Source organism: Amblyomma maculatum, chromosome 3, assembly GCF_055883805.1.
Source record: "Amblyomma maculatum isolate TAMU_Amacu chromosome 3, ASM5588380v1, whole genome shotgun sequence".
Lineage (NCBI taxonomy): Eukaryota > Metazoa > Arthropoda > Arachnida > Ixodida > Ixodidae > Amblyomma > Amblyomma maculatum.
The window spans coordinates 204,977,824-205,001,628 of NC_139346.1; the positions used below are offsets into that span (position 1 = coordinate 204,977,824).

General features: G+C 49.1%; 1 protein-coding gene across 38 annotated transcripts in view; it reads left to right on the forward strand.

Moving 5' to 3' along the window:
- The window catches only part of trol (terribly reduced optic lobes), a 331,282-nt gene that overhangs the window by 161,435 nt on the left and 146,042 nt on the right, over positions 1-23,805 (forward strand). For all 38 annotated transcript variants that reach the window (XM_084599338.1, XM_084599340.1, XM_084599355.1 and 35 more), the window contains exon 3: positions 22,507-22,872. In XM_084599338.1, the coding sequence (XP_084455464.1) occupies positions 22,507-22,872 (366 nt within the window). The remainder of the gene's footprint in view (positions 1-22,506; positions 22,873-23,805) is intronic.

Genomic DNA, 23,805 nt, shown 5'->3' on the forward strand with positions numbered 1-23,805 from the left:
CGAAATAGGATACACTTGATCCCTGGTGAGAGAATTTAGCTTTCGGTAGTCTACCACAGGCCTAGGGTCTTTACCTGGAGCTTCTACTAAGATCATAGGCGAAGCATAATCGCTTTCCGAGGGTTTTATTACTCCCAATTCCAGCATGCGAGTTACTTCCCTATCCAGAATTTCTCTTTGCCTTGGAGAAAATCGGTAGCACCTTGATCGCACTGGCACGTCTGAAGTCAGCTCAATATCGTGCTCAGTCAAATCAGTTCTGCCTGGCCTGTCCACGAAGCAGGCCTCAAACTCTGTTATTATCTCGCCCAGATCGGACAGCTGGGATTTCTTTAGTTCTCCTCTCTGCTCTGTCTTTCTGAGAAGCTCCTGAGCGTTGCTTCCTTTTCCGCTGAGGCAAATCAAGTTATCCCCCATCTCCTCGGGAAGGTTTAACGTTAGATTTACCACGGTTTGCTCCATAGCTAAGTCCTCTCGGTTTTCACTTAAAAGTCTCGTGAGATTACTAGACACCGGCGGCAAGAGGTTACTCTCTAGAACGTCCTCATTCCGTGTCTTATCAAGCTCACTTTCTAGTTGACTTATCTGAGATGCCTCGCTCTCAAAGTTTTCTGACCCACTGTCTTCCGCATCGACCACTGTTTTAGCTGTCGTTTCCTCCGCGGTGGATTTTTCTGGAATTAGCAGTGTAGCTAGTTCTCGCGCCTTTGAACGTGTTAAGGCTGGCACAACTCTGTCTCCGAAAAGGATGCCCCTCTTTCGCAGTAGCATATCCGATTTGTTGGAGAACAAATACGGATAGCACTTAGGAAGCTTTCCTGAAACGGCAGCCTCGGTTGTTAATTCGCCGAAAGGGCCCTCGATGACCACGTTCGCGATCGGCAAGCACACACTCTGTTCCTCAACTACCTGTCGGATCCATGCACACTGTCCTGTATAGTCGGAAGGCGACACATACGCCGGATGGACAACATCCATCGTTGCGGCCGAATCGCGCAGTACCTTGCAAGGCTTCCCGTTGACTACTAGGTCATGCAGGTAGGGTTCTAAAAGCTGCATATTTTCATCGCAGTCCCTGACATACGAGAAAGCAATCTTTTCTTTCCGGCAGTTGACGGCAATGTGACCCTGCTCATTACACCTAAAGCATGTGAGCGGCTTCCTAGCCTCAAGCTTTTTCTTTGTGTTCTGCGCGTTGGTCACTTCCCCACTTTTCTCACTGCCGTCCTTTCTAGGGCGTTTGCCTGAAGAAGCCTTCCTTTCTTCGTTTGCAAATCTAGCAAAGTGCCTTTTCTGACGGTTATTTACACTGAACGTGGGATTGCGGAGCTTATCCACTGCTGGGTTGCTGAATTGTCGGCGCGAAGCATACTCCTCAATGAGTTCGGCAGCTTCAGTTGCCGACTTAATTTCGCCTCGGTCCTGTAACCAATTTCTTTCTTTTTCTGGGAGGCAGTTATAAAACTGCTCCAAAAGAATTCGCTCGACTACAGCGTCCCTATCACTGTAGGAATCAGTGCTCTTTAGCCACTCGCCCAAATTAACTCTTAAATTGTACAGGAATTCAGGGTAACTCTCGTCCCTGGACTTAGTAGCGTTCCGAAAACGTTGTCTGAACGCCTCGGCGCTAAGCCTATACTTTCTCAGAAGGCAAGCTTTAACCTTCTCGTAGTTGTCCGCGTCCTCCTTGCTTAGCCGCGCGACAACCTCCGCTGCCTCGCAGGGCAGAACCGTCAATAATCTCTGAGACCAAGTGTCTCGCTGGAAGGACAGTTTTTCGCAGGTTCGCTCAAAGTTAGCCAGATACAGACCGATATCCCCTGATATCACATATGGCTGCATGTACTTTGACATCTTGAAATCTGCCTCCTTGTTGAGAAGAGGTACCGCTAGCTGGGGACAATTGCCCGACCTCTTGCTCAACTCTAGTTCTAATTTCCGGAGCTCAATGTCTAGCTTCTTTTCCTCTCTTTCCCTCTCACGTTCGCGCTCCTTTTCCTCTTTTTCCCGCTCCTTTTCCTCTTTTTCCCGCTCTTTCTGCTGTCTGAGCTGCTCCTTTTTTTGACCGATGAGGTTCCATGCTTCACTGAGCTCCTCATCATCGGTTCCCAAATCTGTGATTGCCTTTATAATCAAAGGTTTTCGTGCCAAACCGCTTGTATCAATTCCCAATTCCTCACACAATTGCAACAGTTCCGGTTTCTGCAGCTTTTGTAGGTCCATGATCGCTCCGAGTGTCGGCTACTTCCAAAACAACAGTGCAAACTACCAAACCTAAAGGCGTTTCAACACTTTTTACCAGTTCTAAAATCTAACCCTGTTCTAGAACCTGGTCCACATCAGAAGAAAAGCCAAGCACTCACCCACACATGCGATCGATGTTCCGAGCTGCTCTCTTGTTGGCCGATTGTTGCGCCTGCTTGTTGCTTGAGATGCCACCTCCGATCACCAGATGTTGTGGCTTGTAGCTTCAGATCCACCTCCAATCACCAGATGTTGTGGCTTGTAGATTCAGATCCCAACGCTGGTCACCAGTGTTGGGGCTTGCAGATTCAGATCCCACCGCTGCCACCAGTTGTCGTGACGCTGGGGCTATGGCGACCCGGCCTTCACTTGGTAGCGTGCAGAGACTCGGGTTGAAGAAGGACTGAATCTTCGAAGTTGGTAAAATATGTACAAGCAGGTTTAATGGCACTTTGAGAAAACTTATTTACAATATTTACACGAAAAAGAAGGGTACATCAGCAAAATGGCAAGCGTTAAGAGTTCATAGCGAGAAGCGACTGGATGAGCCGTTTACCCAGGGCCCAGAGCGACATTTCGTGCTCTGCAGCGTCCTTAAAAACCCCCTATGTCCAGCCCCTCTCTGAAGATGCTGACCAACCAAATCCAGGGCACGCCCCTCAGGTATCGGCATCCAATCGAACACATCACTGCACTGATGGTCTGAAGCACTGACTGGTCCGGCATTCATTCGTTGGGCGTGATCACTTGTTGGCGGGAAAAGCTTGGGAACGGCGAGGAGAGGAGGTACATTTCTATTCTTCAGCAAAGAAACCACAGGCTGGTTCTGACAAGGGGTTTTACTTCTCAGAAACCCGAGTGCACGTGGCGCCGCATCCGCTCCCAGCATTGTCCGTTTTCGACAATTGCAAATCTTTCCTGCATTCCCAGGAAATCACTTAATGGCCGTATGAGTCATGCTCCTTTCTTGTCCTGCACGTCAGCGGACATGTCACTCTGTCGTCTCCTTTGGATAGGAGGCATTCATCACTGGAGGGTAGCCCTTCTCGACTGGAAGGGTGAACAAAAGAAAGCACTTCCTGCTATTTCCCGCAGGGGGACGTTTCTTTGTGTTTTTTCCAGACGTTCTCTTGCCAGGGTCAATTTGGCATTTGCAGGTTGTCCACAAAGCAAAACAGGCTTACAAAACAGGATTCCTGGAAACAGGCTCACTTAGAGCCATAGGACCATCACCACGTATTCACAAAACTTTTCCATGCCCACAGGCGAACAATAGAGCGCGCAAATGCGGATGCACGGTCGTAACAGCGTGCACTTGAGAGCCGGAGCGCGGTGCGTGACTTTTCGTTAATTTCCCGTGACCCTGGATCGCGGATTGCCTGGCTGGTGCGGATTTCAAGTCGCCGACGCAACGCCGCCCACAAGACTACTCCGGATGTCCCGCGTCGGCAAGGCGAGCAGCACTATTCCGAACCACAGATCATCCACGGTGTGTGAAGGTGTGTGTTTGTGTGTGTGCGAGCGCTGGGCTTTTGTATAAAGGAGCCGCGGAGGCCAGGAAGCTCATTCCCACGGGACTCGGGCTGTCCGGCAAGGACGTACGTGACCACGGCGGCGGATTTGAACTCTGGAATGTGCACGCGTGATGTTGTGCGTACAGGATGACGGGAGTGAGGAGGAACTGTGCTGGAGCCTATTGGCCCCGCCCAGAGAGTTTACTGCGTCCCTATTGGCGCAATGATAGGGGCTTTGTTTAGGGAGTATTTAACGAGCTGTCAGGGGTGATTTAAAAAAAGGAGAGACCAGTTGCAATAAACATGCTGTAAACCTGGTTCGACTCCGGGTAGTACTCAGATGCCCAGCAGGTACAACTCAACAGACCGCCGGTCAGCGCAACCGAGCACGGCGGGTGCGAGGAGCACCCTTTCGAATGCCAGCAGCTGAACAGACCGTCGCCCTCTGGACGAGCACGGCGGGTGACAGCGTGGAGAGCGGCTTCGAAACATAACTGGATTAATCTCGTAGCAAAATGAATGTACGCCAACGAGGACCCGTAAGGGGACCCACACACACACACTTTGTTCCAGTAGGAAGCCAAGGGGTGTAAAGTCTAAATTTATTACGCTCAGGTGAAGTTCACTGACTGAAGCAAGCAAGCATTTGGTGTAGGAAAAGCGGTACAATCAAAATATATTATTTAAAGCAGGCTTTTCCGCAGTGTAACTCTATTTGTGGCAAAGAAAGCTTTCAGTTTTTTATATTAAACCATGCATAAACTTGCGTTTAAAAGATCGAAACCGACTACGATGTGAATTTTCAGTCTGTTTTTCCTCTGTGTAAAAAGTCGGGCGTTCGATGGAGAGTGGCCTTTGCACACAACTTGAGACCCTTCTATATTATCAGGAGAGTGATAGACTGAGTATAGTTAAACGGGCTGTTTCATGGAAATAAAAATGTTTTGCCGATCGTTCTCTCACTGGCTTTAAAGCTTCGCACCTGCCAGAAAAATTATCCCTCGCTTCATTCGCCGTGACAGACTTTTTGCCCCCTTTGTTTTCATTTCGAACGTCTCATTGCTGATACCAGTAAAAAGAATCGCAAAAAATAATCATGGACATTCCTCTCTGCCGTAACGAGCAGATTTTCAATGTTTTTGAATTGCCGCTTTGGGCAGAGCTCGCGCCGTGATGTGCTAATAGTCCTCGATTACTGGTCTCCTTCGGCCATCTGAGCACGATCTTATTGTGAATATATATGATGCTACCAACAGCGGCTCGCAGTTCATAACGTATCGTGATGCGATATGAGGATCGAAACGAGCTAGCACAGTGAAAGGTAGCCCGTCTCCTCACTTAGCTCGAATGTTACTTGAACACCGGCGAACGTCTCTCGCCATTCGTGGAGCGACCACAGGGCTAAAAATGGCTACATCCATAAAATTGCTCTGATTGAAGCCGTGTGCTTCAGGTTACCGTTAAACTATTTGTACAGAAGTGGGGAGAACAAGGGAATAATTAGTATCTGCGGAAAGGTTGCGCCAAGTAGGCACCGTTTGCCGCATGCGGGCGTGATTATATCAGGACTGTACAAATGAGCGCCCACACCATTCGCGTGCCTGACTTGTCCATATAGTTTACAATCGTTCGCGGCGAGTGGGACATGATTGGACCGATAATTGGGCGCTCGCCAGAAACTTCCGCGCCGGCTCATGCAGCTTCCCCCCCAACGAGTGCCCGCAGCGTCAAAACGACACGCGGTGACACAACTGCTGCGCCCGCGGGGCGTGCTTTCAGAAGCGGAGGTTTTAATGAGCATGTGTGAGCAAGCCTGTTTCTCTGTGTATTGGGTTTATTGGAATAACAAAAAACTGTGGGAGAATAGGCACCGGCTGCGCCAATTTCTGGCTAGGATTTTAGGCGCCTCGTCTGCGGCCGGCCGAAATACAAGGTGGTAGGAGGGAGACGAAACACGCAAGAAATAATCAGCCAGAAATGAGAGGCTGTTAAGCGCTATCAAGTGCACGCGCATTCATACTAAATCAACAACGTAAAACCGCTAATGCAGCGGCGCCTTGCCATTGTGGGCATCACACATGAGCCTATATGCCCTACCTTGGCGCTGTGTATTGGCGTACGAGCATACTTCCGGCATTCAAAAAATCCCCATAATGTCCATATCATGAATGGGGTAGAAGAGTGGAACCGTGAGCCGAAACGTTATTTCCCGCCATGAGTCGTGGGTTCGGATCCCACGTGGTTATTTGTGTTAATTATCTTCTTTCCAATCATTTTTTCGGCTATCATGTCATAGGAGTATTTTCTCCTTCCCATAAACAGTAAAAGGTCCCTAGGATTTTCTTGGTAGCAATGATTTTTTTTGTTCGTGCGTATCGAGAATGTTACTCGGTACCGGGCACCGGACTACTCGGTACCGGACTACTCGGTACCGGACTACTCGGTACCGGACTACTCGGTACCGGACTACTCGGTACCGGACTACTCGGTACCGGACTACTCGGTACCGGACTACTCGGTACCGGACTACTCGGTACCGGACTACTCTGTACCTACTCCCTTCATCCGTTCGGTTGAGGAGGGCCGCCATGCCTCCAGTTCACCGCAGAGAAAATGCCTGCATGTCGATCGCCAAATGCTGCGATGTGCATTTGGCTCTCGAAAGAGGCTGTCTGACAAATTTCGTTCACATCGTTGTCAACGTAAAGGCCTCATAAGCTATGCAGAAGCTGCCATTTTGTTCGAGCCCCGTCGCTAGCAACGTCAAGCAGACCTTGGTAGCTACTATGTATACCGTGTACAGTGACGCAAGCAGACAAAAATGGTCGCGGAACTAGTTACGTGAGTGCCGTATAAATCATTCCTCGCGCTTGTGTCGCTGCATACCATAAATTCGCGGAGGCGTGAAAAATAACGCAGCTCTCTAGCTGCGCGCACGGACCCGTGTACGCGATTGAAGAGGCCCGAAGGTCACGACGTCGGCACGAAATGACTGCCGTGAGTCACACACTCCGCGGGCGGGTCTCGCTCCAGCCCGGACCCGTGTGAGGACTCGTCGTAGTTCCGTGTTTTTGTGGTTGGGCACCCAACGCGTAATTACGTACAGTCGCGTATGGTTTGCGATGACGTGCAGCGAAGGCGGACGCCCTAGTCCACTCTCGCCAGAACGAAGGGCGTATTCTCCGAAGAGGACGTCGTTAATCACGCTTACGTTCGGTTGAGGTGGGCTCTAGTGCACCTTTTATTATTGTGTGGGCCGACGATGGGAGCAACCGCAGCGATCGTCTTAACCTGATTCCGCTGCATATCCCTCTCAGATGCGCGTTTTGTTGTACTGTTATGAAAAAGCTGGTAAATTATGCATGTTCGTTTAAGACACCTCAAATGACACGAGTGCCTGTTGTGCCCTTTTAAGTAAAGCTTTCATCCGCGTGACAGAAAAGTGACGGTGCTATACGAGACAGCATTTCCGTGAAACCTGGCGGCGTCTTGTCTATTTCTGGGCCTGTAAGAGCGGTTCTTCGACACGAAATAGCCTTGCCATTCTGTCCATCAAGGAATAATGTTGCTAGACTTCGTGTAAACAAGCACTTTGACTAATCTGCCTAATGCTGCCATCCCGTGGCAGTGTGTATAGGAGCGCTCTTCTCATCGGTTCGGGGAACAAGTCGTTATTAATAACCGCACGAGCCAGCCATCCGTGCTTGGCATTAGTGTCGCATTTCTCCGACACGCTGCTTGTTGTGCTGTGCTGCTTGAGCGAGGCCTCCCTCTTCGAGGTAGAGCCATTACTACGCGACATCGGGTTTCCGGTTAACGCTTCAGTCCATTCTCCGGATTCATATATCGCGTCTTGTGCAGATACGACAACGGGGCTTTATTAATGTGCCCCTCGCTCGTTCTTAGAGTAGGGAACGCTCGCATCGTGTCGCGTCCGTTTCCACTTTGCTCGTTGTTTCGTAAATGTTCACTTCCTTTGCGAACATATAGTGCGATGTCACTGAAGAGCGAGGCGACAAATGCCTCTTAATAAGGGCCCTCGAGCTCATTGTGCCTATCTATTTTGATGACACGATTAATCCACCGATATACTAGAGTGACATCACAGGGTGGGGCAAATGAAAATGGAGGGTCCACGGCTCAATATGATTAACCGCGGCGCCGTGAAAATCAGTGGGTGCCGTTGGTTGGAGGGCATCCTTCGAGGGGCGTCTGCCGCTACTTTCTTGATTTTCATCCGACACCGACTGCACAAGGTTGCAGTCTACTGCAAGAGGTAGCGCATGGCCGGGAATTATGAATATGGCGCTTGTCCCCGCCGTGACGAACACAAAGCGAATGCTTTACTGTAGCCCAATTTTGAACGCGTGGCTGTGGCTCTGTTCTCCACCGCGGTCCTCCATACCTTCGAAGGCTTCTCAATGACAACGTTTTGTACATGTGCAGCGAAAGCTAGGTTAACCGCGACAGCTCACGCCGCAGCAGAAAGTGGTCTGCAGAAAGATTTCCTTTCTCTAGCTCGGAATAGCGTACCAATACGAAGCTATTAACGGTATTAATACTTCAAGATCATACTGCAATACTAAGCACTACAGTTTGAGTATAACATGCCGTGCGCACGCTTATGGCTGCGCCGCCTGTCGGCGACTCCATGAAGCGGATGCAGGTCTCGTCTGCTGCTGCTTCCCGCCGGTCACGGTACGCTTTTTTGCAATGCATTTGTTTTGACAACAAATGTCGCATAGAGCATAGGCTTTCAGTGATGTAAAGGGACACATTTCTTCGTATTTCATCAGCTCGAAAGCTCTTAATTCAACATCAAGAACTGAAACAGACCACGAGGTCAGATACGTCTGAACTATACTTGTAGTAATATTGCAAGGAAATTGTTACGCCCCTGCAGCTAGAGTGGCTACCTACTACATAGTCAATAGCCACAGAAAGCTGTCCCCGAGTATAGCAATTATAGAACACAGGCGAAGAGGGAAATAGGAAAGAGAAAACGACTGGTAGCCTATTTCATACATCCCTTTTACAAAGAGGAAAAAACATTTAAAGGTGGTTGTTTTGCTCAATTCATGACAGATCAGTGAAAAGCGGTCCCCGTGCTTTGTAGCACTGTGCCCGACGCTATCTTAGTTAAATCACTGACAGTGAAATGGAGCGTTGGCTGTTCTAACGTATGCAATATTTTTCGCAAGTTCACTACTTTACAACGAGAACAAAGGTGCTGCTGGGATGGATGTGCCCGGACGTGCTGCTGGGATGGACGGAAAACGAAGCATAAAATGTAGGCTCATTTTTGCATAAGGAGCGCGTTTATTACACTTGACACGAAACGCGCGAGCTTTTATTACACAACAAAGGGGTATGCTAGGTTAAATCTCCAAAAATAACGATTTTTATTTCACCAGAACGAAATTAGGGGGGGGCGCTTAAGCTTGATGTTACTGACATTCTAGTGGAAATCGAGAAGAAATGGACATGGGCAGGACATGTAGTGCGAAGAGAGGATAACCGATGGTCGCTGAGGGTAACAAACTGGATTCCAAGGGAAGGAAAGCGTAGCAGGGGGCGGCAGAATGTTAGGTGGGCGGATGAGATGAAGTTCGCAGGGGTCAAGTGGATGCAGCTAGCACAGAACCGGGTTAAGTGGAGAGATATGGGAGAGGCCTTCGCCCTGCAGTGGGTATAGTCAGACTGATGATGATCATGATAGCGCCATTTCATTCCTTGAGGTAAAATTTTCCTTGTTTAAATGATTATTATTACTTTATATCAGTATAACCCCCAGCACACTTGGCACAGATTCACCGTGGCCTACGCTTTGCGCGCCCACCTGGCATGCAGAGGGTCTACAAGTTCGCACTCCAATGGTGATAGATTTTATTGAATTGCTTCTAGTTTCTTGAACACCCCATCATAAGGACCTCCTCGCAAATCTTGGCTTCATTTGGACCCTCCCACGATTCGGCACCTTTATTTGAATGTGGGTGTTTTAATATCCCGTGTGAGCCATGCTGTGATCACGACCCCATCGACGAATCGAATTCTCTCAACCGCGGTCTGCGGCGGCTACGATTTTTAGGTGGAACAAGCCATTTAAGAACACTTGTTGGAACTGACAAAAATAAAATTTGCCACTTGCGATGCTGGGGCTTACTTACGACGACTGGTGACAAAGCACTAAGCGAGATTTTAATCACCTGGCATCCAACCAGGTATGTTGTGTGAAGCTAGTCTACCGGCTTGACAAGGTGAGCATTGAAAGGGCGCAATTCCGAATATGCTCAGAAAACAAGAACAATATGAAGGAAGGCTTCGGACAAATGCCAAGAAAGCTCCCAAGATCGTGGACTATGCTGGTGCATTTTTAATTATCGTAGTGTAAGTGCAGATATAAAAAACGGATTTTTCTAAACCACCGGGTAAAAGTTCCCGAACTTGATGTACAGTCTTCGTCAAAAATATTACAGATGGGCTCTTTGCGCAGTCTCCAACATTCTTAATCTCGCTGGTGGTGAGATCTCGTTTGCACCCTTCTCTAGATTTTTTTTTCTTCAGAAATCCCGTTACTGGGGTTATAAGTAAACCCTTCTAAGAAAGTATAGCAAAATATATACAGCCAAACTTTCACACGATTGCGATGAAATTTTCAGAATCGGCCTAAATATTTCGCAAATCATGTTGGCCAGATATTTTAGGCTCACACTGAGTATTGACTGCTAAAAGAGACCTGGGAAGTTGGTCGCAGTGCTTGAAAACGGAGGGAAGAGTTAACGAAGCGGGCAAGAATAAATGAAATTGCTCCACAAGGAGGCGAAGTAAAAATTTGCTTTTTACAAGGCCGGCAAGGTTGGTTACTTGACTGGAGAAAAGTATAGCCTCCGAATTTTTCAATATCGTGCTAGCGTTGAGAGTTCGATGTCAGCAGCGCCTTAATACGTTGTGAACCGGCGACATCATGATAGTTGGCATGTGCTTGGTTAACGATCCAAACGTAGCCTGCTCGTAGGTGTGAATGGTCGCTGGCTCGTCATGCTTAGTGCGAGCCGTGAAAAGGTAATCTATATATGCTAAATTTAAAGGACTATAGACACCAATTTTGGTGGCAGTTTTCTTCTTGTTAATATGCTTAATTCATTCCTGTATATCGATCCGCACGAAGTTTCACCCTTAAGGGTATGACACGACTGCGTTAATGGCATATGTGAAAAACCATGCACCCATCAGGTATATATAAGCCCTCTTTAACCGATCCGTACGAACGTGCCAGCGTATCTGACTCGGGATCTGAGGATCCTGAAGGGTTAGATTCAAATCTCGCTCTCCCATTTGTGCAGGAGTCGCCAACTAGGTCATATCACATGATGTCGTGACGTCACACAACCCTCTGACCAATCGGTCCCCGACCGCGTCTCCTGCCAGAGGCAAGCTCGTGCCGTTTCGTTCGCAATGTTTATGCGACGAATTTTCTGTAGAACGAGGCCTTGAACACTGGCACCAGAAAACGCCCGCTCGAAGTCATGGTCATGTATACAAGTTCCTGGTGGCGCTGCCGCTAGTATCGGCGTCGCAAGTCTTATCGGCGTCGCAAGTCCACTCGCAACCACTGTCATCAGACGCGGCTCGCGGAGCCATATAGTTCGGAGAACTGCGCCTGGGTAGCTTCTGGCTGGGCCACCGCTCTGAAAAATGTTTTGCTGATGGTGAATCGGCAATCTCGGTCGGGCCTCAGGAAGCACCATATACAGTCTTGGCCAAGTCCTTCTCTTGGTCTTCGCCTTTGTGGGACCATAGGGGCTCCAGAACAGGACTCAAGGTCTTAAATAACGTCTCCTCTACTCGGATGAAACGTAAGCCACGTGGGCGTAGTCTGCACGCTTGCGATTAAAGGTGCGTCAAATCTTTGCAAGGCAGGCGAGTTGCGAAAAATTCAAATTTTGTGGAAGCCGTGCCATGGCACTGGATGGGCCCCGAGACGATAAGGTGCTGGTTGCACTTCAACTTTGGAACTGTGGACCTTCGCAGTTTTCAGCTTGCATGAAGCAATGCATGCTGGGTGATCCGCCATGTTGTCGTCGGCAGTAGACGAAGCGCAGTGCAGCCATGGTTGTTTATAGTGCCTTGTGTTAGACGGTCTACCAAGCAAACAGGCGGCTACTCGTGCGCTGCCCGTACGTACGTGCTAGCTGTCAGCAGATTCCTGAGAAACTCTTGCGTCGACACTGCGCCCGAAAGATCGGGCGCGCTATGAAAAAAAAAAATTCAAAGCAGTGTGGCGTTCACTTGTTTACGTTACGCGCGGACAAGTGCACTACAGGCATGGACGTGTGGCTACCTATCGACATCGCCGAGGATTATGTTGTTTGGCGTTTGCCCGGATTGGCGTAGATCTCGCGCCTCTTGGTCCGTGCGAGCCATTCGCGTCGTCGTCGCTCAGAGAGCCCCATTTGCATTATCATGCTCGTGCATGCGTATTTCTGAAATCGTGAAGAGCTCGCAGTCGGCCTGTCCGATCGCGCCAGCATCGTCTGCGCTCATTATGCGACCATGTATACGCGTCATGCCAGTTACGACATCATGGCGGATTCCCCAGGATGCATCGCTTCATGCATGGCTACATCGAAATACCACTTTCCGGCGACACGTGTGCCCAGGAAACTTTCGACTGCGAGTGCACATCGCTTTGCTCAGCATTGGCGAGTTGTGCGGAACTCTTGTCGCCTGAGCATTCAACTTAGAGGTGATAACCGCGGTTGTCTAGTGTATACACGAAGGTCATCCGGCAACGCCCTGTGGGAGAATTGCGGTGACTTCCTGAGCAGCGCTAAACAGCTCTAAATCACCGATGGGAAGGCATCGCATTTCGCCGCTGTCGATGTATCGCTACTATATTCGGTTGATGCCTGCTTATGGTAGCAACCGTGGTGTGTGTGACAGATGCGCCCAGATTCGGACTAGTGGGTGTCCGTCAGACCGTGTACAGAATTGAATGACTGGAAGGTTTTCTTCTCTCGCGCTAGAGGTGCACCGTCGCAGGCGGTCTTGCGACGTAATGCGATCCCAGGGCTGAGAGATTATGAAAAGCTTAATGCGCGGAAATTTACGCAACACGTTTAGTTAATGTATCAACGAGGAAGAAATGCAACGAAACAACATAAAACTGGCAAACGCGAGGCCCCTTTCCCACCTCCCCTTTTCTTTCTCATTTCGGATCCGGGGGTCGGGTTTAAAGGCCTAAGAACCTGGTCCACATTTTATAGCACCCAATCACTATAAATTATCCACATGATTGGTTGATAGCTCATGTGAGACGCCTCCCCTATACCGGACAGGTTCCTTTGCTGTCACCGCATCTATAGCTGAGGCCTGCGGGATTTTTTCTAAATAGCGACGGCACATGTAGAGGGTTGCTTTGAAGTTTAATTCTAAAAAAAATACAAAAAAAATAAATAAAATGTACTGTTGGCGACTGCCCAGTGCAGCAGCGTACGTTTAGCTGTGAACGGGCGTGTTTCAAGCACACCTTTTGAACCAGCGCCATTTTGGCAAACTTCTTGCCTCGTTTTCGTAACGTTTTTATGGTATGATTGGGGATTGACTCGCACGCAGGCGCTTTCGAACGCGTGTCCGCAAGTGAAATTCCCTTTCGAAGAGAGGGACTTGGCCGTGTCTGGTCTCCTCTGGTTTAACGTCCCTAAGAGATAACTCCTCGAGCTATCAGGGACTCTGCAGTGGAGGGCTCGAGATTTAAACCACCTGGGGACCTTTGCCGCGCTCTCGCATCGTATACGCGGATGCCCTTGTCGTTTCGTCTCCATCGAAACACGGCCGCCGTTGCCGGGTTCGAATCTGAGTATTCAGACTCGGTTGGGTGAGCGCCTAACCACTGAGCCACGGCGATGCGTCTACTTTGTCGGCCCTTTGAGTGCATCGGGCTTGACCCGAGGGCTTTTCGGGATTGAAATGCATTATGTATAAGACGAGTCGTTCGGACCAACGTGCGTCGCCCTCTGCCTTTTCAGTTTCCTGCTCTCGCTTGTCATTCGGCGCTCCGACACAATGCAGCCCCGCCCCCCCTCTCCTTCCCACCTTATCTTGCCGTTATTGTTTCTTGTTGTGCAAGGGCGCAGCAGCGCTGTATGCCACTGCTGCCGGCGTTGTTTCGTTGCCGTTTTTAGTCACGTTATCTGAGGTCGTGGAAAATGATTTCCATCTATACGCATTCTGCCACCGTTCAGGCAGGTCGCATATTTCTTCACAGCAGTTGGCTAAAAGAAGCGAAAAGAGCTTTCCGTTGAATGAAGGACCAGCTTGCGCAAACCTACATAATCACTTCTGGCGAACAGCCCCGTTCGCTTTCGACTCACGCTTGCACCTTATGAATAGCCAAGGGAAGTTGTTACTCTGCTTGACATTATCCACAGTCCAGCTGACTTTTTGCCACCCCCTACTATTCTCGCCTTTTCTTGAAACCTAGTCTGACCCTTAATCAAGAGCGTTTATCTTCGCATCCATGCCCTGCCCGCACTCGTTTCTTCTTACGATGTCAGTTCTTCCTCAGGTGTCAAACCGGAATCGAACAGTCCGAATTTTTCCCGTCATCTTGGAACTGAACTCGGACAGGAACAAATCGGAGGAATTGTTCCGAACCAGTTCGCGGTACGGTTCAGACTCGCTTTTGCTGGAAACATCATTATTTTCTTTTATCGCTGTTTGTGCTCTTCTGGCTTATGTCCAAAGCACCGTGCTGGTGGCAGTAGTGAAAAACATTTTTTGGTGGAGCCGCGAAATATTTGTTACAAGGGCTGGGCCGGCTCCTGATCACGGGTAGTGGCGGGCAGGCCGTGCCTCACGGCGACCGCTTCAGGCCAGTCTACCAGTCTCCTTTGTGAAGCCGGTTCTGAACTGTAGTTAGGCCTCTCGACTGCTGTGCCCAATGATGCGGGATTGAATCCCGGCCGCGACGGTCGCTTTTCGATGGAGGCGAAAAGCAAGGCGCCCGTGTTCTGTGTTCATTACTGCCATGTCTGATCCTCATTCATACCGCGAGGGGCGGCAGCTAAAGAAAGTTGTGGACCGACTGATACGACTTCCGGGGAACGACCTGGCACATCAGATGCTAGTTCACTTGGTATAGGCTAGGGTTTCGACTAAGTAGACTAGGCAGACAGCGAAATTGCAGAAAAGGTACCACCTGCCAGCGGCGTGCCTCTCAGAGGTACCTGCGGTAAGCCAGAAAAGGAAACTGAAAGTAAAAGAAGAGGAGACGGCTGAGTGGGTGCTCAACACCAAGGAGAGGCCATCGCTGGCGTTGTACAGCGCACAAGACAGGAATCGACCCATAGCCATGGTAACACTACATGGGGAGCGCACTACTGGCGGATGCCCGCTGTGGAGCTCTGAGGACGCGGCAGTTTAGAGAAGTTCACGAATGAGTGCCTGCAGGACTGCGCCCTCTGTGGAGCTGGCTACGAGGCCGACGCGAAACCCAGGAACGGGCGCCGTGCCAGGCTGAGCCAAAAGGCGAAAACCCATACGCCGCGCGCCGGTCAGCCAATTGCTTAAGCGGAAAGGAAAGGGGGACTAAACGGACGGGTCACACACACATACCGCGCGCACACGCGCACGCACGCACTCACGCACACAATCGCATATCAATCCAAGCAATTGACCAAGGGCCAGTGCTCGGCCCATGACCAGTGATTAGCACGGTCAACGGGGAGAGGCGTCCTCTGGGTCCATGGTATGGACAGAAAGTCGGCTATTGCCGCCAGGAGAGCGGAATGTTTGCGGCGGATAGTTCGGGCGTGGACGGGCTCGGGCTGCCCAGTGCGTTTGTTGCACCTGATGGCGGAATGAAGGTAGCCTCCATCGAGCTAGCCGTCGAGGGCTGAGCAGAGGACCGGGCCCGATGCGGGCCCCTCGGCGGCGGTGCTCAAAGGTCCGCCACCTTAGTTGTTTTAGCCTAGATGCTTTGCTAGCCTAGAGATCGCGCCATCTGGCCAAGCTGTGCAACCAAAGTGACTGTGGCTCTTCTTTTTAAGCTTTCGAGTCGCTCAATCGGGTTTCTTTGATAAAGACTCCATATGGGGGCACAAACTTCGAGACGAGGGTAGACAAGGGCAGTGTATAGGGATCGGCAGGCAACTGGGCCACAGTGCTTCGCCACTCGTGACATCAAAACCCAGCAGCCGCCTTGCTGTCACCACGACCTGGGAGATGTGAAGCGAAATGTTCAACCCTGGGGTAAAGTAACTCTGGGGTAAAGGGGACGCCGAGAATGGTAACGGTCTGTACGGCTTGAATTGCAATCCCAAATTCATTTTGCAAATGAACTTGTTTTAATGAAATTTTTACATATTATGCTTATTAGGAAAACAAAAATATTTATGACGCTATTTGTGCTGGAAGCAGTAAAAAGAAGCTTTTAAATGACGCAGGTGATATTCGATTGCAGTGGCTATATCAAACGATCGAGTTCACATATGCTATATCGAAAGCATCCTAGAAACTTCTAAAGCGTTAAGGAAGGAAACTTTCACTGAAGAAACATTTCAAGAAATGCTGTTCATCACTTAGTCTATCTACTGTAAAAGTGGTATAAATACCTCTTGCGGAAAGGTGTCGGCTCTGTCCTCACCAGGAAACTTAATAGCGACCCCATTGAGGCTCTCTTCGGGAAAGTAAGGTTAATGTGCGGAGAGAACATTCTAGACGCGAGGGCCGTAACAGCGGCACTTGACCACGTTGTCAAGACGGACGTTTCATCTCGGAGCAAATGTCAAAGCAGCTTGCGTCGATGCCGAAAAAAATCATATCTGCTCTGCCGCAATCAGTAACCGAGGAAATGAAGGGATTGCGGTGGCATCTCCTGTCATCCCATTAGCCACTGTCACATATTCCGGTTTAGCTTACGTCGCTAGATGCATTGGTTAGTTAATCACTGACCTCGGGTGTGACGTGTGCGCTATTCTTCATGAAACAGCGAAAGAAGCAGCCCGATGTACACTCTTCTACGAGGACATGAATTCTAGCTAGTGGACTGAATTATCCGAAACCAAAGTTCGTTGCCCTATCGGGCAAGGTTTTTTTTTTTTTTTTTTTCTTTTTTTTCAACAAAAATGCTCTCGTGCATCTATCACACATGCATGTTCTCGAAGTACTTCCAATCCTGATTCAACTAGCACAATTCATAATTCGCCATTGCTGATTTGCCTGGAAGGAATAGACAACAACCGCTTCTTTGCTATGAAAAATTTCTCAGAATCCTTGTCAATTATGCCAAGAGAGTGACAGACAGGAACTACAGGCCAGCTCAGGCACAAACCTTCCAGGAAGATATTGAGACGAATTTTCTAGCCGCAGGTCCCGCGTTTGATGAATTGGTGAATATGTAGCACGATGTGCAACTTTGAAGGAGAATTTTTTTCATTCGCCGCTCTTTTCAATTATGCATAACTGTTTATGCCCATTTCCTTAAAAGTAGCTGTTTATCTATGTATTAAGCCGACTACGTCTGTCATACATGTGAGTCAATCGTGAGACTACGTATAAATCTTAACCTTTTAACCGACTGATTTGTTTTGAAAGAAGCTAGAATAGCCCACTACACTATACAACTGAAATTTTAACTATATGCGTAAATTTTTGTTCCTTACTCTGAATCTGAGACGCGCCATTAATTTTCGCCGGGGCCTCTTTTGCTCTAAATGATGACGGCAGCGGTTGACAGAATCTCCACCCAACAGTTTGCCATGCACTCACGTCAGGTCGCGCTACATCTTCTTACAACTTTCAAAGGCCACCTGCATAACCTGGTAAATTTATTTTTGTACAAACTTTAGAGGCAAAAAATGTTGAAGTGTACCCGAAGCTTCATTCGACTATGCTCGGCCGCACTGACGAAGGCGCGCGCGCGCGTGAGCGGATTGCTGACTCTAATTTATTCCTCGTACACGATAAATCCTAGACGATGATTAAGGCGTCTTTGTATAAACCATAAAGGGTGAAATGTCAGGACCTGCCGGTTGCAACTGACGCGGGCGGAGCGAAGAGCGAGCGCGCGTGTCCTTTGCGCGTGAACGACTTAGCAGAGGCGCAGCAGTGGGGCGGTGGCGACCCCACCGAGGCGCGGCGGGTGGTGGAAACCGACCCCAAAGAGAAGCGCGCTCTCCCTCAAGACTGGTCGTGGTGTGACCAAAGCTGTACAGTAGCTGCGGCCAGGGCGGAAGCCATACTTGGATGGGGAAAGGATCTGGTTCTCGCCAAGCAGGTCATGATGGCATCGTTCAAAAGTCTATCGAAAGTCCTGGAAACAACTGACGTGACGGCCACTGTATGATAACGCGAGGTCGTACTTTAAGGCTTTTCATGGCCCTTGTGGGTAGGCATATGATTGACGCCAGGAGTCGGGTACGAATTAATGGGCAGAGGATTTGGGCATTTGGAGATATGAAGATATATCAGCTTCTGGAAGGCCGGAGCGATGAGGTCAGGTCCTGGGGACTGGAATGGTTTAACAAGACGGACAGCTGCATCGAGGAGAGAGGTCAAACTTTATATAACGCAAAAAAAAAAAATAATAATAATGTAGAGCTCTCGTGATGGGTCCTCATTCCAGGACTCCCGCGGCCTTTGCTGCTCAGGAGTGAGTATGAGAGTAGAGGTGGAGGAATGGAAGATTCGGAAAGCTGGACGAGTGAATCTGGGTCGTGAGAGGAGGTGGTAGGACTGCATGAAGAGAAATGAGAAGCGAAGAGGTTGGAAATGGTGAATGAGTCAGTGACGGGATGCTGGTTGTCTGGTAGCAAGGTTAGTGAGATGTAGACAGCAACTTGCTCTCAAAGCCAAGGGCAACCCGAAACTCTTCTGGTCCCACGTGCGCAACTTCTCTGGCATAAGCGGAATGGGCCGCATGTCATGACACAAATTTTGGAATATAGTGTTTATTGCTTCTTATTCCTGATGTGCCAAGCAATTAAACCTCAGTTTCAGCTGTATCGGGGCTGCAGATATTTCTAAAACTACTATTTTTGTTTCTTCGTGAACAGCTTGCTGATCTGGCAACTGGCGCAGCCGGTGACGACATAGGCCGACGCCGCGTGGTCTGCTGTATGTTCTGTGCACGAGCAGCGTCGACCGCGGCTACGCGAAGCCGTGGCAATTTCGACCAAACAACAGTCATGCCGCTTACCGAGGTTACCGCACACTGAACTTTTCGTCGATCTCTGTTGGCGTTTTTAATCTAAGGAATAGCGGTAGCTGTAGGCGGGATCCGTGCACGTCGGCGCCAGAGTACGAAAGGCGCACGAGCTCACCCGTTCGAGCAGCATACACATTGTGCAGTGAAACAAGTCTCAAAAGCAACACATAAAATGCGCAATTTATGTAGCGCCGTCCGACGGCGCTTTTGTACAATCTTCGGATACCTCCTGACAGCGCAGCAGCTTAATGTCAGGCCCAAGTCTGGCCCTAGCCGCATCATGAAAGTAGACAAGCTCATGAGGCTTACGGTACCGGATGCCGCAAGCTTACAGCAACGGCGCCCGCGAGCGCAAAGGACGACGGCGCTATGGTTGTCTGCTTCTCCTTAATCGTAGCTCATCGAAGCCACAGCGACGGCAATTTTTAATAGGTCTACGAGGCGTAAATGGACCACTCGACCATGAAACTTCTTAGCTCTCAACCCCACTGTTTCGTAGTAAAGGAAAGGATTACTTTCGGCGGTGCCTTAGCAGCGGAACCAGCGTACAAGAACAGGGGCACCGCACCGGCTGTGAGCAAAAACTCTCACCGTATGAGTCGGCATTTCACATCAAGCATTCATTTTTGAAATTCCTGCTTCAAGGACCTATTATTACGAGAAAAAAATTAGCATGCTTTTTTGAGATCTGCCATATCGCTGGCGCGGCCGGCGCGGCGCTGTTTACGGTGGTGGGGACTGCCACAAGGGCGGAAACTTCTTGTCTGTAACGGTGATCCATGAGAGTGTAGCGCAAAAAGACGAAAGACACAGAAAGGGTACACAACACAGCGTCTGTGTTGTGTACCTTTTCTGTGTCTTTCGCCTTTTTGAGCTACTCTCATGTGGGGGCTGCCATCGTACGATGGCGTAGGTCGCGCCGAAGGTGGGTGCCTGGGAAAGAACTAAGCCGCGCTTCGCTACAGTCTGTTCTCTTTTTAGAAACATGATGAGTATACTTATTTGGAGTCATTTTAGCAAGTGCGAACACAGTAGTGAATCGGCAGCTTATTGGCGCCAGCACAGCAGCAGACGATGCGGCGGCCGGTGCCGCTGTGTGACCGTTCGATTCAGCTGCACTCTTTGCACCAGTTCCGTAAAGTTGTGCTACGGTGCCGCAAGCGTGCAGCGCCAGTTCCAGCAGTTCAGGTGAAGCATCGGCATCAGCTGCTTCCAAACGAATGGTAGAGTGCAGGTCGTGCCGTCTGCTAGCAGCTGCGGTCGGCTGTGTGCAACTCGCGCCAGCCGACGCCAACGTCCCGGCTAACTTTATGAATTTTCAAATAGCACATGACAACGAAGTTCTGCCATTATCCTGCAGCCGCGATGCTTTTGGCCTGTGCGTTGTAATAAACAGCGAAAACACCCGATGTCAATTGCACTTAATTGTACAACGGTCGAGTTCGCCAAGGAAACGGCTACGCGTATTCACAAAAAGTAGACGTACGCATGCGGTGTGATGCATGCTGATTATATACTTCAGTATATGTGCTTCGATCGCCGGCTGCCGCAAAAGGTGCATATATATATATATATATATATATATATATATATATATATATATATATATATATATATACGTACCTAAATGCGATGTGCTATTTGATAATATTCATGTTTGGGATAGTTAGCGCCGTTGATCTGAGCGGCATATACACAGGTGATAGGATTCATTCATGAATATGTTATGCATATCTGCACAAAAGCCGACCGCATTTCTGCGGTCGGCTAGGTGTGAATTGCCACTCACATCAGCCGGCGCCAGCATGCCGAATAAAATAATTTTCAAATTTCACATCGCAGTGAAGCGTTGACATGAACCAGCCTCGATGCATGTGCACCATGCGGCAGCTGGCACGAAGCGCAAACTTCGATCACGATTGAAGTCTGCATGAACCATAACGCATGCACGAGACATGGTTTGAATCACGCGCGTCATCGTTTCTTTGGCGAACATGAACACCGTTTCGATGGAGGCGAAACGAATTGGCGTCCGTGTGCTGTGCGATGTCAGCGCACGTTAAAGAACCCCAGGTGGTCGAAATTTCCGGAGTCCTCCACTACGGCGTCTCTCATAGCCTGAGTTGCTTTGGGACGTTAAACCCCGCGAACCAACCAACCAACCTGAACACCGTTCTCATTGATGAGTAGAATAACTAGGGTCGCTTCAGTGTTTATCGTAACACGCAAGCCATCGTCGCGCAAGCTGTGAGTTGGAGGTGCAGTTTTGCTGAGCTTCTCGAGAACTTGACCTGCACGACGTCTGCACTTTTTGTAACGAACGGCGTGGTGCAGAGGGAGCAATGTTGCATCGCTGTAGCGAATGGCGAAGTGCAGTTCATGTAGTGTAAGTGAAACGAACGTCGGGAGGGGCTTCGCGGTGTGAACTTCAGCCACTTATTTCGAAATAAGGAATCAATCTATGGAGCGTAAGACAGTTCTAATGCAGGGTGGTCACTACCGGACAGTCCCGGGATGTGGTGCCCCTCGCACAGTCGCTACATCTCGCGCTTGGAATTCTGGTGGACGCGAGGAACGCCGAGATAGGTGAAACGCGGGGTCCTTGGGAAGTGCGGGAGGTCTGGTGGTCGGGCTGGACCGGGCTGGACAGAGGCATAGAGTTCCTTACACTACCTAGAGGGAAAGCTGGGGGCGCTGCACTTCAGCCACCATGGGCGCGCTAAGAATCATGGGCCGGTGTGCTACTTGTTGCGGGACAGTCGGTTTTTCTCGGGTACGGGGAGTGGCGTTACTGCAATGTTTCTTTTTCGTCATCATCATCATTTGAAGGTGCGTACATAGACCGCGAAAGCCATAGTAGCGAAGGCGCTAAAGCAGACGTCGTCAATAAATGGTTTCTGTTTCCCGAAATTCCACTAAAAACTTTCTTAAGTGATTGTACAGCCATAAATATTTTCATAACGTTTTTTTTATTTCAAAGTTTGCCTATTAAGTGCGAAATATTGGTATTTGTGCTGCTCAAAACTAAGCCAATAGGAGAAACAGTCATCGCTTATATTGGATAAATCTCACACTGGCATTCTGTTTCTCTCCCTTTTTGTAATTTATAGTCACAATATTCAATCTTAGGACATTATTTATGGTAGAACAACGTTTATCTTTGCATTAGATTTGGCCAAAAATTGTAGTTCTGCACACGGTAGCTCTCCGGCCCATGATGCTTTGAGCGCCCACGGTGGCTGAACTGGCCGTCTGGACACTCCATGTAAACTCCCATAGACGGCAGCACAGCTTTCCCTCTAGGTAAGAGTAAGAAACTCTATGGACAGAGGGGAACGTGATTATGTGAAGTGTGTGAAGTGCGGTTCAACCGGTTCAACAGCTCGAAGGCTGCGCTTTGTTTTTGTTTTTTTGTCCCCCCCCCCCCCCCTTTTTTTTTTTTTGTCAGATTTCTTGATATGATCGCCCGTTGAAAAGGGTATGGCCACATCGCCATCGCTATCGCCATCGCGCCAAAATTGTCTCCAATACCATTTGCAGATGTTGCCGCCGGGTCAGCGCCCCAGTTCCGAAGCTCCGTGCTCATTCTGAACCGCCAGTTCGACGGGAATCTGGTGCGCACGAGTAGCGACGCCTTCAAGCAGCTCAGCGCTGACTTCAAGGAGGCTCTGTCCCATGCTCTGGCGCGCCATCTGAGATTGCGGCCACCGCACCACATCCCATCCGTGGAGGTTCTCCGGTTCGCACCGGCAGCCGATCCCAATGCGCTGACTGTCACCTGCGACATCAAGGCTCCTCAGGCGGAGCCGCAGGCCCTGAAGCGTGCCATCCGGTCTGTTCTCGACAGCGGGGTCATAGGCGGTTTCCGCATCTCCGGCGAGCAATCGACCTTCACACAGCTGGGCGGTAAGTCTACTACAGGGATTGTGGCTTTTATGTTCATTGATTAAGGAAACTCGTTATATTCTTTTCTTCGAATTTTCAGTACCGATGATTACATTATAAGAGTGATAGCATCGCCATGTGACCAATATATGCATAACAAGGACTTGAGAAGTTGAGACTTTTCACTTTCCCTTCCCTTTACTTTTTGAATGCATTAAAACTAGCACCTCCATGTTGGAAACGCCTGATTGTTCATCCGCTTGAAGCCTTGGTTAGTAGTTGCCATACTCTGCTGCAACAGTCTCAATGACCATATACTTTTCTTAGCTCGCTGTTTACTGGATTAGGCTGTAGAAGGAATGACATTAGGATCATCACTTTAAGTCCATAATTTTTCTTTAAGTGATTTCAAACACACGTTGCTTTTATTGGACGCATGTTGCTATTATTAGAGGCGTTGTATTGAAAAGGTTAGTTAAGAACCATGTTAAAATCGCGGTATCACTAACACAAGGACAACAGAATGAGACACATGATATGCATCATGTTTTCTCTCTCATATTGTTCTTTGTCTTTTTGAGAGCTTCCATAATCTTTACATTGTTACCAGCTTGCTGAAGTGCTGCCGTTGCAAGGACATAGGCTGCGTGCACTTTTAATGTGCCATTATGGTGCTGAGATATGGAAGTCTTAAATCTTAAAGTGTGGATGTGTACAGTATGCACAGAATAACAGATCTACAAGTGTTTACAGGAGACAAATGGGACTACATTAATTTTCTTGATGTGTCCTTAAATGCTTTGCTCAGAAAAAAATGTGATGTAACATGCTTACAACCTACGTGTGCTTGTGCATTAGTGGGTGCTTGGATATACTTATGTCAACAAATTTTACTTGAACTTGAGGATTCTAACTCCTCCATGGGCCAGAACTTTGCCTTTGGCATTCACTTCA